This window comes from Poecilia reticulata, linkage group LG1 (genome assembly GCF_000633615.1).
Source record: "Poecilia reticulata strain Guanapo linkage group LG1, Guppy_female_1.0+MT, whole genome shotgun sequence".
NCBI lineage: Eukaryota > Metazoa > Chordata > Actinopteri > Cyprinodontiformes > Poeciliidae > Poecilia > Poecilia reticulata.
Genome location: NC_024331.1, coordinates 9,346,085 through 9,360,211, shown reverse-complemented (window position 1 = coordinate 9,360,211; position 14,127 = coordinate 9,346,085). Strand labels below are relative to the sequence as shown.

Sequence of the window (14,127 nt, the reverse complement as noted above, 5' to 3'; positions counted from 1 at the left end):
ATATCTAAATAACCTTTAAATAGGACAAAACTAACTTACAAGTAATTTTTCTACAAGATATAGGAGATTATTTTAAATAAATAATTCCTCAATATTGATGAAAAAGTACTTCCATTGGCAGATAATGTCACTACTGACATGGTGAAAACCTGTCCAGGGTGACCCTCGCCTCTCACCAGCAACCCTCCTGACCCACTAAGGGACAAGGGTGTAAAGAAAATGGATGGATAAGTGAAACAATCTGCCACTGGAAATAATAATTTTTTTGTGTGAAATTAAACTTTACCAAAATGAATAGCACTCCAAATATCTGAAGCTCATTCTACTAGAACATTCACAAAAAAAGTGTTTGCATTTTCAGTTAATGTGAAGCAAATGATTTTGTACAATTTTCTACAGGCTGATAATAAACATTAATGTTTATACTTAGGCCTAAATATTCTAAATATATGTATGCATATAAACTTAAAATGAGTCTATTGACCATACCCTCCTCAATAATACAACACTTTGCAAAAGATTCAAGTGAAACCACACCATAAAAGTAAATTAATTGTAAAAAAAAATCTTTATTTGATCAAGAGAAGTAATACAATCTTTATTCCTGTCATTAAAATCATACACAGTCATTTTTAAATTAAGTTTTGTATTTAATCTTTCTTGTCAGCTGAACTATCCGAACTCATCAATTCATCTAGTTCTTCTCTTCTGCCTAAAATGAACCTCATCACCTCCATCTCTGATTTCACCGCCTTTTACTTCAAAATATGGCTACATTGTCATATGTACCAGTCCATTATACTTATAATGCCTGTGAAAATGTCGGTTTTCCATATTTTCTCAGAAATATAATGATCATGTACAATGATCGAATTTGTCAAGTTATCCTTTTGATAAAAGTTCCAGTTTCAGTGATTTGTGACTGAATACATTCTGCACTGTTGCTCTATAATCATTTCAAATTGATCATTTTATCTTCATTAAAAAGATTCCCATCAGTCATTCGTTGGATGTTTTCAGCAACAATTTTCTTTTTTATCTCTTGGTTTCTCGACAGTTTGGTGCAAAAGTCATTAAGTTATCCCTCAATTCTTAAGTTTTCCTTTTTTTTAAAAGTGGCTTTAGTCAATATTTCTTTCTATTTCTTCAGGTCTTTTAAAGATTTTCTTTTTCACAGAGTAACAGCCCCAATACCTGTCAACATTTAAATGGATTTTTGTTTGACCTCTTTGGTCCCAAAAAGCTTTCATAACTCAAGGGCAAAACTGGTGTTGTATCTACTCAGTATGTAGTAAAGAACAGTAAAGAAGCCTTTTCACTTTGCTACTAGAGTTGCAGGAACTCAGATGTTCCCATTCCTTTATTTTCTAAAATAAAATAAAAAAATAAGTTAAACAGTTTAACACAGACAAACTGAGATCTTGGCATCAAGTAATCAATCAATGCATCTTCTTTTTTCTAAACATAGAAACTATTTATCTGCATTTTCCTAATTTTTCCAAAGCAAACATTTTACAACAAGCTGCTGTGGTCAGCTTCTAGCACCGCACAGGAAATAAGTGAACTCCAAAGAAAATGTTTAAAAGACTTGCAGAAAGCCTGAAGAAGGGACTTTTCATTAGAGCCAAAGTGTGGAAATACAGGATGACCTAAGACTTTTGCACTGTTTTGCAGCCGTTTCACCTGTTTTGTACAGAGATGTTGCAATATGTCAGGGTCGTTGTCTGAAGTGCCACACAGTAGAGAGCRTGTCAGCCATGAGACCCCTTCACCATTTCATACTATTCTGATTTTACGCTTCAGTTAATCTGATATTTTGGGTTCGTAAAAGAGCAGCGTGCCATTGAATGCTTCGTACCGACCATCACTTCATATCTGCCTTGGTGACCTTTGCCCTCAGTTTGGTCATTAATATCTTACAGTCATAGTTATTTTTGATTTGATAAGGAGTCATAATGTCTTATCTCATGGGTCGACTGGTCCGAATGAGAACCAGACACACAATGAATGAAATTAGGGTGTCATATAAAGGATAATATAAAATCTTTTTTCTTTAAAATAAAATTATATACAATAAATTAAATAGGTCAAATTTGTCCAGTTTAATCATTATTCATCTCTTATTGATCAAAATACTTCTTCAAAGTGAAATTTTAAAGTGAGGTTTTGTTTAAAAAAAATGCTCTAAAGGGTTAATGTCTTACCTGTGTCAGATTGCTATCGTTTAGTATAAATCCAGATTATCAGATAAGATTAAGTTAACAGCTTGTCAGACAAAGGCCAAGACCAAAGACGTCTATCATCTCAGAACACATTAAGAACATGAGAGCGATTTATGCAAACATCGCTTTATAAATCATGTAGGCATTCAGTAGATATATTCAGAGAAATGGCTGATTGTTACACAGGAAAATGTGTAACAATCAGCACAGAAGAAGTGGTACACTACTGATAATCCGCCTGTCTGAAATATTTCTGAGTGAAATAAGTTGTTTCTTGACTGATAAAGAGGAGTGATAAACAAAAATACAGAGATGTTGTTCTATCAGATAGTAACTCTGACCAGAGGTGTTTTCACACCTGATAACCTGGTAGACTGGGTTGGACTGGGGACTAAAATTGCAACATTTGTTACATTTTCAGCTGGTGCAGGTGGCTTCAACACTAGTGTCAAACAAACCAAAAACTTTGAAAATGTTGTTCACCTCGCCTGTGGCTGCGCTGCGCCAAGAACTACTGAAGGAAACAACATGAAAGTCTCTGAACAAGACGACAAGCACAACTTCCTTCGTCTCAAAATGTAAACAAAAATGAAGTTTTAGCAGCTGTAGTATTTCTCTTCTGTCTTTGGTAGGAGACCACGAACCTTTCCTTACGCTAGCGCTAGAGTTAGGCATTTGTTTATGTTGTGTTTACCCAGAATGCACAGTCTGCCTCCCGCCTTTGGAGCGGTCTCCGCATGTGCATTCAAACTGCCCCAGAGTTCACGTTTATCAAAACGAAACCTAAGTTTGTAGGCGGATCAGATCGAACATTCACACCTCTCCAAACAAACAAACTAGAGTTTGATGAAAACAGACTAAACAGGACTGGTGTGAATGCACTCCTAAAATCTGTTTCACGTAGAAATCCCAAATTGTCATTCCCTACCTCCATTTCCCAGGTATATACTCTTTTGACTTGTTTGTAAATAAACCCTCAATGCAAATACAACAACAGCTTATACGTAAACTTCTGTACCGTTTCTGAAACAGGAGCTGGAGTCCATTTTGGCCTTGGATCATTTTTGGACATGGTGATGGCATTAGCCTCATGGTCCAACTGGATTTAAGCTAAATTACAGACTGCAGGTAAGATATCAGCCTCATAACAGAACCTCACTCCCTTTAACTACCAAGAAAAAGTGATATGAAACGGGTAAACGGATGGATAATACTTGTTCGGTTTACAGGTAGAAACTGGCAACATGCACAGATGAAATCAAGATATGAATTGGCAAAGGGGGCAAATCGACCCAGATTCCACAGTAGCTGTATAAAGTAGCATTTATTTATCCACTCTAGAATGTACATAACTATATTTTCTAATTCGTCATGTGCTATCCAGGGTTTCTGAACAGAACATCGGCATCATCATTTTTTTTATTATCCCCGATTAATTAATAACAAAAATGTCGATCATTTCTCTGAATGCCTCCATCTCTCTTTGTGCACACAAACAGAAAAACAGGAACATTTATTTCACATGTTTACTTGAACTTCAATAGCAATACAAGACAATCAGAACACTTGAGGTCGATATGTACAAGGATCTCAGGAGGGGTTTGCAGAAAATCTCTGAGGTTTTACACAATCTCCGGCTCTGCGGTCAGCGAGTTCCTCCACGGGGCAGTTCGTGGCAGCTTGGGGGCGGGGGGGAGGGAACAAAAGTTTTTTGGTCTTGATGTGAAACGGGTCGAGTCGAAATCAGGAGGAGAGAGACGGACAGCTCCTCCAGACGGTATTGATAAAATGCTTCAATGTGATACATTAAATATACAATAATGTATTATATACACATACTTTCTCTGTCATACGCACATATACCCATCCTTACAGACACACATGCTCATCAAGCTATGCGCACTCACTCGCATGTACATGTCAGCGCGTCCTCCTACAGTATGTAGCCTTGCAAAGCCACTATAAAGTCATGCACGAGTTCTTTGAAAGGATTTCTTTTTTTTTTTTTTTTGGCAACACACAAGTGCTTCTTTGACACACTGTTTGCTACGGGGAGGGGCAACACCCAGCCGATGAAGCAAAACCTAGGCGACGAGGACGGATTAAGGAAAGCACCAATGATATGGGAAGACACAAGGGAGTTTCGGGTAAGACAGAAGAGGGGAGCAGCAGGAGGAGAAGCAGCTATAAATGGATCACAGTCGTACAAAAGTAACAAAACACAGGAAAAGGGGGAGAGTCTCGTGGTGATCGGGGCGTAGAAGCAGGGAGGAGCCATCATGTAAAATGCCAGAATTGTTAAAGAAGTCCAACATTGTTAATTTTCTAAAGCATAATCTTGGTTTCCATCTCTTTGTTCTTCACTTTGCTGAAATTGCCACCTTCCTTCTCCTCTTCCTCCTCCTCCCTGGTATCTATGCCCCAATCACCACCGCCCTAGTCACAGGCTCGTCACTCGCTGCATCTGTCCGTCGTCTCCCTCAGAAGTGGGCTCTGCCGCGTACCCTGTCTCTCCGTTTGAAGCTAGCGGCGGGGGCTGGTAGAAGGTCTGCAAGTGATTGGGCCGCGGGCCTAACGGCGGGCGCCCCAGGCTGTAGGGCAGCTCCAGAGTGGGCCGCTGGGGCTGATGCCCGCTGGTAGGGCTGACTTCTTCTGGGCCCTCAGGGCTGCTATCTGGGTACATGTGAGTCGGCGGAGAGGTGCGGGTGTAAAAGCGGGGAGGGGAACCGCTGCGGCTGTACACCTGCGGAGAATGGCGGGAGTAGAGTTTACTCGGCGGCGAGTTGCCTTCTCGTGGCACGAAGATGTTTGTCGGCGGAGAGTTTCGGGAGAAGATGTTCAGCGGCGGCGAGCGGCGGTCTCCGGGGTACAGAGGGGAAGGGTTTGAATCCCGTGTGTAGATGGGCGAGGAGTCTGGGTCCAAGTCGAGATCGGGCGTTAAAGGTAGGGTGAAGCTGTCTGAATCCTGACGCTCACCATGATACCGCAGAGAACCTCTGTCTTTCCCTCTGATCCTCCCGTCTAGGCCTTCATCTTTGTTTTCAAATGAGAAAGACTCCTCCCTGTCCAAATCTATCCCGCCTCTCCAAACATCCAGTGCTCTGTCCTTCTGTTTCTCGCTCTCTCGTTCGATCCCTGCCCTCCACCCATCTCTGTCCTTCAGGAAAAAGGATTCGTCCGACTCTCTTTCTACTTCACTTCTCCAACCGTCCATCCCAAAGTCTTTCTTCTGAGTGATAAAAGTCTCTCCCTGCTCCGTCTCCCCTGCTCGCCACAGCTCGAGTCGTCCGTCTCTCTTCTCAAGCATTTGAGATTCCTCCCTGCCTCTCTCGATGCCGGCCCTCCACTCATCCATCGCGCCGTCTCGCTTATGAGAGGTGAAAGACTCGTCCCGTCCCCTCTCGGTCCCTCCTCTCCAGTCGTCAGATATTCCGTCTCTTTTCAGCAGAAATGTCTCCTCCTTTTCCCTGTCCTGGCTACCTCTCCATGCCTCTACAACCGCTTCTCTTTGCTTCATAAGCAGTGGCTCTTCCAGAGCCTTGTACAGCGACTCTGGCTCCTGTGGCGGTGGGGGAGGAGGAGGAGGAAGAGGTCTGTCTCGGTAGCGATCCCTGTCTCGCTCTCTGTCCCTCTCCCTGTCTCGTTCTGTCCCTCCAGTAGACTCCACCGTGCTGCGGTGGCGGGACAAGGTACCTGGGGTGCGGCTTAGGGTGGAGTAAGGCCGAGCTTGGACATCCGGTGGTCGAGCCGGCTGCCTTTCCTGGTGTCCACGCCTGCCCAGAGTACCTTGCAGCTGTGAGCGGTCTCCGTCTTTGAGTAACTCCTGGGTGTCGGAATCTCCAGAAATGCGTCCGTGTGACCAGCCGTCTTGCAAGCGAGGCGTGGTGCCGTGCTCTTGGCCCCGTATGGCGGTGTTTGCCTCGGTGTCCTGTGTGGGCGGCCTTGCATGCGCCCAGCCCTCTTGGGCGCTCTGCCGGGAGCTCGGCTGCACCGTGGCAGACCAGCCCTCTTGCGAGGGCTGCGGGTGGCGGGTCAATGTAGCGGTGTGAGTAAGAGCTGGCCTCTCGTGGTGATGCGGCCTCGCCAGGCTCCCGTAGCGCTCGGGCGGAACGGGCATGGCTACGGAAGGCCGCAGGTTGCTCTGCACCAGCTCTGAGATGATCATCTTCTCCAGAGCCGCCGCGTCGGACAGGTTACGACGCAATCCGGCTCCGCTGTTGAGGTCTGTCGAGCTGTGCGGCGTGAGGAGCCCCGGCGAGATGTCATCACCTCCAAGCCCAACGCCCCCCTCCCTCAGGAGGTCAGCGCTGCCCACTACTCCCGCTCGGGACCCGGGCGTTGTACCCAGACCGTGAAGGGTAAAGGTGTTAGGGGTGTAGCCTCCATTGAGACAAACACTGTCCAACGCACAGGATTCCTGGCTCTGCGACACGCCGCCCTCTGTGAGGAGAATAAAGATATTAAAGTAAAAAAAAAAAGGACAGAGAAGACTGAAACAAAGACGGAAAGACACATAATGAATGAACGAATGAATGAATGGATACAGATTGAAGTTCATATATCGCTGAAGGTGGAGGGTTACCAGGAGGACTTAGGAGATAAACAAGCTGTTCCTTAATGAAATGTCTGCTCATGTTGCCACATGGAGAGGTGTAAGTTATGCCTTCACAGCACCTTGCAAAAGTATTTCCACCACTTCAACATTTTCCCACATTGTGACATTACAACCTCCAATGGATTTTATTGAGATTCTAAGTGAATAACCGTCACAATTTTTTTAAACGTTCTCATCTGTCCTGAATTAATACTTTGCAGAGCCCCATGTTGCTGATGTTTTGGGCTGTGACTCTACCATCTATGCTCCTTTATTTTGCTAAATAGCTCAAGATGATTTGGATTTTTAAATCTTGTCATAGATTTTCAGTCAGATTCAGGTCTGGACTTTGATCGGGACAATCACACACATGAACATGTTTTGTTTTAAGCTATTCCACTAAAGGCCATCGCTGTACGTTGAGTGTCTTTTTCAGCTTCCCAAAACTTTACTTCCAGTATTACCCCGTATTTCGCTCTAACTTCCTACGAACCCTGACCAGCTCTCCTGACCCAATGTTTCTTTAAAGAGCAAAAAGGTCCATTTTGGACAAACTTCTTCTACACGTTTGCTGTTTAGTTGGGCGGCCATATCTTCTATTTTTGCAGGACAGACTGAGCGTGACAAAATGTTGAGACGAAAAAGAAGCATGAATAATTTTGCAAGAAGACTGCATGGTTTGTGCATATTTACTTTCTGAGGCTGTTGCACTGAGATTCCATGAATTGAAAAAAAAAATAAAAAATGGTGCTCAATGACTTAAAGGAGCACAAAAAGAAAGAGGTCATACTCTGTTTGTTTCTGAAGGTTCCTACTGGTCCACGTAACGACACGGAGACAGAGAAGGAAAGCGTGAAAAACATTTATAAACGACAAAAAATAATTAAAGGAAAAAAAAAAAAAGAAATTGACCAAATAAAAGTCATCTTTCTCACACTGAAATAAACTAAAAGCTTTATAAATAAGACAGTAAACACGATGAACAAAAACAAGCACACAAATAATTGTACTTATCAATGTACATTATTACAAATTATGTTACATTACACATAAAATGATCTGTAGCCACTCTTTCAGGTTTACTTGGAGTTTTTGAGCTTTTAACCTCTAACTTTTATATTGAATATTATTGTCTAACCTTGGTATTTGTTGAAGTTATATTTTATGTCCTTTGATTACAGCTGCATTATATCAGCACAGGTGACAAACAGATCTGTCTGTTGCCTTTTTTCCTCTTTTTTTGGCCATGTTTTTAGAACCGGTGGCCTGATGGGACCGGTGGTAGCATGAGCTCGCTAATGAATGTCGACGTTGGAGCGCGGCTGTGCTTGACACGCCAGTGAACCGGCTTTGCGTTTTAGGATTTGTAATATCAGCTGCGTGTCCAACATCCAGTCAGCTCTAACGGAAATTTGCAATTATCTGCCAGGCCATTTATAATTACAGCCTGATTTTTACACATATAATCTAAAAGAATGTGAAAAATAAAAAAAAAGAAGTGCAAATAGTTTTTCATAGCATTATTATTTAGATTTAGCAGCTTTGCATGTCCTTAAGTTTGATATATCCCTAATTTCACAAAATGATACATTTTAATGTCAAAAAAATTTTCTTTAACTTACATTGTCGAATCCTTACACTTCTACATAATATTAGTTTATTTTAATATTTTGAAAATACTGAAAGGTGTTATTTTTTTTCAGGAAACTTTCGAGTCTGAAGTTGAGTAATAATTTAATGTGACTCTGAACATATGCTCAACAATCTAAATATTCTATAAGAATATTGTTTTCTTAGACATACCAGTAGAAACAGGAAGATCACATGTGATTCAATGGGACGTACCAGTGGAAGTGAAGGGCTGATTGTATCCCTGCGCCAGCATCGTGTCGTAAGGAGAAGCTCCAGCATGAGTCTGCAGCATTTGGTTTGTCAGGAAATGGTTTCCCAGAGCAGCTGAAGGACAGAGAGGAAAACAAAATGTTTGTTTTTTTCTTTTTTTTTTCTTTTCACAGCAGGGTGAAAGCAGAGCTAATTCCCCCCAAACCTCACCTCTGTTAAGAGTCGGAGTATTGTTAACATCTGCGGCGATGAAGGAGGACTCGGTCTGCCTGCGAACCGTGTCGTTCCACATCCTCCTGATGCGGCTCTAGAGTGGAAAATTAGCTCGCGGTTAAACAGTGGCTGGGGGTCAACCAGAGCCGGCGGCAGGTAAAAACAAACGCATCGCCGCGTTTCACCTGTCTGTTCGCCGTAGCTCTCCGGCTCTGGCTGCTGGTGTAGCGGCTGTTGGAGCGAAGCGCAGCGCCTTTCACCGAGTCCGGAGAGCTGGAGGAGGACGTGGCGCAGCACTGGGAGAGACGCAGGCATCGGCCGTAGTCCTTCTGACCCTAACGCCCCCCCCGCCGTTTACGCAAAACAGAGCGTTTAGTCGCAGAGTAACGGACGTGTGTAATTGCATAACGACTCCTGGATGCTGACCTTTCTGGCGAGCGTGCAGTGGAGGATGGTGATGAGGAGGGCCTGAGCCGTGTTGAGGGAGGTGAAGAGGTAAGCCAGCAGGAGAGACGGACCCGACAGGAACATCAAGCCTGAGGACCAGGTGACGCTCAGCAGGAAGAGGAGAGTCAGGGAGCCCACCGCCCAGGCCCTGCAGGCCAGGCAGCAAGGTCACACAAGAGACAGGGAGGCTCTTTTATTTTACTGTTTAACATTTGCTTTTTGACAAATTAAAGACAGTGGTGATGGAGATAGAGAGAGCCTGCAAAAAACTTAAATGTGGAGCAGAACAACAACAGGAGTAAAGATTATTATTCACGTCTAAATCTGATCTGTTGGAAGAGTTGTAAATGTACACGGACCCTACCGGTGGTATGTGGCTGAGCTTGAGCCCAAACTCAGCCAATATTTGCAAATATGAAATAGCAAAAACATCTCAAATCTGGTAAAAGCCTTTGCTAAAAAAACCTACAGTGGTTTTACAAAGTGTCAATTCAGGGCGGATGAATGCAAATATATGACGCTTTGTGTGCAAAAAACGATGCTTCTGTTGGTCGGCCACGCAGAGTCTCCAGAAAATACGTTACGTTTTGTGGCTGTGAGGCGATAAAACGCAAAAACTTCAATAAACGACAGCAGGCTTTTTTAAACAAATTTTTCATTTAGCCCTTTAAAGCAATTCATTTTTAAAAGAGAACAGCACAAGAAAATCTCTGAATTTCATGTCTATTCTGCTTTTTCCACATCACCAGTGGACGCCATCTCAGACGCCCCACAGAAACGTTTCACCTTCCTGTTTTGTGTTACGTTTTAATCACAAAACACATGGAGGAGATGGCAACCTGAAACTGATTATACCTCTTGTTTGAGGTTTCAGCTGCGTTCCTGTCCACATTAACAGTTTTTTTTTTATAATTTTATTTTGTGACAGAGACAGAGATACATTTTAGTCTATCAGCACAAGTCGACATTAAACTTCACAGCGGGGTTTTGAAACTTTTTAACGTCTCTTGAATTCTGTTTTCCCGCAGAACTTTAGCTTGAACAAAAAAAAACGTTACAAAGACTATCTTACGTCTGACTCAATACCTTCTGGAATAAATCTACCTCTGAAATATTCACAGTAATAAGATCTGTTGCCGTTCCGAAAACTTTTCCACACTTTCTTTGATTTTTTATTTTTTTATTTATTTCCTCTGTGGATGTTCGGTTCTGCGTGTAATTCCCAACGAATCTAAACCTTAAACAAAAATGTTCCTGAGTTTTTCTCCGAACAGTTCTATAAAAGCAAAGCAGGAACCCCACAGCGAGACACACAGCAAGCTCAACCAAAGGTGATGGGCGAAGCTCACACACACACACACACGCACGCACGCACGCACGCATGCACGCACACACACGTGTTCCCGGTTATGTGCAGAAAGTTCATTCTTTCATATTTCGTCTCTATCCAACATCCAGGTGATGCTGATTTCAAAACTTCAGAGAAACTTTTTGTCAATTTTAACTTGAAAACCTTGAAATGTTCTGACTTCACACATCAAAAAAAAAGAAAAAAGGTGGCGCTGTAGAAGCTCGACACGCCGTGAACTCTTCAAACATTGTAAACGATTTAAACTCATTCAGACACCGTGACCTTTATTCAAACACAAAAAACAGCACGAGGCGGTCTGACTGACCGGAGGTTGTCGTGGCGACTGGAGTCAGGTTTGAGTGCAGCGGTGCTGTGCATCTTGTGTAAGGTCATCACCAAGACGACCAGGTTCAACTGAGGCAAACGATCAAAGACAGACGTGTTATATAATGACATTAGTCAGAGAGACGCTGAAAGAGAAGCTGAACATTTGAAAAAAATAAAGTAAAACTTTTTTTTTCTCCCTCTACAACAACAACATTTCATTGTAATATTTCAAAGTGGTGCTCATCCATTTTTCAGGTTTTCTGAAACCTTTCAAAGTTTTTGTTTGGACCTTGGCTGTCTCAATCACTTTTTAATCTAGTCTTTGTACTTGACAGTGGCAGCATATTGCACATAACAATCTTCAAAAAATAAACTGGAGAAAAGAAGTGTCACACATTTAAAAACATTTTTTTTAAAACTTCTGCTGACAGAGTTCCTGCTAACTGTCTGTTCTTAAAACTCCACACATGCCCTGACTCAGACTTCAACGTTTTTGCAACATGCATTTGACATTTGAGCAGCAAAACATTTTATTATCTCACGATCTTCCTTTTTGTATATCCCACAAATCATGAAACAATGCAACGCTCATCAGTTTCTCATTCTGCAGCCACAAATGGCTATTTTATAACTTATTGGCCTCCGGAACCGAGATCATCTGTTACCACGACGTCTGATTTAAGTCACTTTCACTTCAGTTATAAGCTGAAAACCATTTGAGTATGAACATTTTGCTAAGTGCCACCAGTCCAGTTTAAAACAAAACCCTGATGGTAGAGATAACGTCTGACGCTTTGGAAACAAGAAATAAAGAAGCGCGAGACAACTGAAAAATATTTGCACGACACAATGCAGCAGAACCCACCATAATGACGACGGCTACAGGTCCGAGGAAACTCCAGATGAAGTAGTTATCGGTGCGCAGCCAGCACCTGTAACGGCACCAACACCCGGAGAAATAATAAGCATGTTGATGTTAGACAGCAGGAAAAGCAGGAGAAAGATCAGTACATAAAAAATGGATAGATCTTCTCACGCAATTGCAATAGATTAAAAACAAATCTATTTGACTATTTCAGTAAAATATTTTCCACAATTCTGAGGGGAGAAGATGGGAATTGGGAGAAGCAACCCAATAAGATCACAAAGCATGTTCTTTAGTTACCCTTTATTTATTCTTGTTTTTCTGGCTTGTTTTTCTTTTTTTCTTTCCCACTTTTACTCAAAACATGTGTGTCGCTAGATTAATTAAAACAAGGAATATTAGAAAAAAAGGCATGTGGAGAGGAAATAATAATTGGAAAATAAACACCAAGAAGAAAAAAAAAAAGAAGCATAACCCACTTGCATTTTGTGTCATGACATCGCTTGGTTATGTTGTTTTGTAAAATGTGCGCATTTTAACTTTTTTCCCCTCACACTTTTCTTTGTTCATTTGTATAGTTGCTTTTTCTCTCTGCTTATCTAATTGATTATTTTGCAGATCAATACTTCCATCTGCTATCCTATAATGGTTGTTTTGTGTGCACTAGTTGGTGACTTAAAAAAAAAAAAAAAAAGACATTAGGGAAAACAGAGCAATTCCCCACATTCATCAACTTACGCCGTTTTTGAACCGTATCCTCTGAAGTCGATGGCCGCCGACACGGCCACCACCAGCCCGGGCACGGAGTAGCCGCAGAGGTAAAAGTACTTCCTCCTGGAGTTGCGTCCCTCAAACACCTCCCTCTGCAGAAGGTACAGCTCCACTGCCTCCAGGCACAACCAGCAGAACACAGACAGCAGCGAAAAGTGCAGCAGGCCGGCGGTGATGGAGCAGAGGACCTGAAAACGGGAGTGCAAAATGAGCAACCACAAAAAAAAATAAATAAATAAAACAATTCATGCTGATTTGTCTGATATCAAAGTACCGACCGTGTACTTAGTCTTGTTGGCGCCGATAAGGAAGATGAGCTCTGTGATGAGCAGGTTGGCCCACAGGTTGCAGTGAATGGTGCTGTGGTCAGTGTGCCACGGCGCCCCCTGGCAGCAGAGGGTGATAAGGCAGGTAGCCAAACACACGAGAGCAACGGCGATGCCGACCCAGGAAACCACGTAGACCAGAAGCTCCTCCACACCGGCGCCGAACTGTGAAGCAAATGTCACAGCGGGGCGTCGATTGACGTGTGGAAAAACAACAACAAGAACGAACGAATGCAGAGGCAGAGCGTTGGTGCAGATCCTAAAGCGGATGTGGATGTATTGTGTAGTGTGTGTGTGTGTGTGTGTGTTTGTTACATAACATCTATTTATGTGAATAAATCACAGCTAATGAAGAGAACATCTTGCAGGGAACACTTAATTTGATTTCATGGCAGGACAAAATATCCTGCTGCATGTCTGCAGCAGGAATCCAACTGCGTCTGATTTCCTCTATTTAGAGACCACCACAGTGTCAGTCTGAGCTCTCTGAGTAAGAGGAAGAAATAAGGCAAAATTTGGCACATGGCTACTTGAAATAACAGCAAGTAGCCATGCTGTTGTGCCATGCACTGTAAAAAAAGTCCGTAAAATCAACAGTAAAAATCTGTGAAATCATGACAGAAAAATGTTGTAAAGAAAAACACAATTATATTTTGTTCATTTACCAGTATAATGTTGTATAACGTAGAACAGAAAAATATTGTAAATTTTAAAATGTGAAATTGTAAATAATATTGTATTTAGTTGTAGAAAACACAAATTTTGTATTGTTAATGAAAAAAGTTGGATCCTTCACAACATTTCAGCAGTGTAAAACTAACATTTACATTTTGTGATGATTAAATCCAAATGAATTGGAAGCTAGCTTACCATTTTTTTGCTAGGGAGAAGTAAGTTTGGGCTTCCCTGTTTAAGCTGTTGCCCCTGAGACCCAACTCCAGATAAGTAGAAGATGGACGGATGGATGGACAATGAAATAAATGAATAAATTAATAGATTTGGAAATTAATGTGGAATTAAGTAATTATGATTCCACATTGTTTACTTCCAATTTTGTTCACTAGTTATCTATTAATATTCACTTGTATTTTCCCACTTCTTTAGATTGTCATTTCCTCTTTAATTCATTTACTTATTCTCTGTCAATTTTGATTGGATCATTTCTTCAT

The 14,127-nt window shown here is 42.1% G+C and overlaps 1 protein-coding gene across 5 annotated transcripts in view; it reads right to left on the bottom strand.

Annotated features, from left to right (window-relative positions):
- Positions 1-549: 549 nt before the first annotated feature.
- Positions 550-14,127, bottom strand: part of LOC103462943 (adhesion G protein-coupled receptor L1) — a 53,881-nt gene continuing 40,303 nt past the window's right edge. For 3 of the 5 annotated variants that reach the window (XM_008406052.2, XM_017304544.1, XM_017304539.1), the window contains 10 exons: positions 12,911-13,123; positions 12,600-12,820; positions 11,862-11,928; positions 10,995-11,083; positions 9,298-9,466; positions 9,057-9,206; positions 8,869-8,965; positions 8,662-8,772; positions 7,607-7,630; positions 550-6,662 (listed from right to left, as the gene is read on the bottom strand). In XM_008406052.2, the coding sequence (XP_008404274.1) occupies positions 4,663-6,662; positions 7,607-7,630; positions 8,662-8,772; positions 8,869-8,965; positions 9,057-9,206; positions 9,298-9,466; positions 10,995-11,083; positions 11,862-11,928; positions 12,600-12,820; positions 12,911-13,123 (3,141 nt within the window). In that variant the 3' untranslated portion in view covers positions 550-4,662. The remainder of the gene's footprint in view (positions 6,663-7,606; positions 7,631-8,661; positions 8,773-8,868; positions 8,966-9,056; positions 9,207-9,297; positions 9,467-10,994; positions 11,084-11,861; positions 11,929-12,599; positions 12,821-12,910; positions 13,124-14,127) is intronic. The other 2 variants (XM_008406129.2, XM_008406203.2) reach the window with 2 other exon arrangements.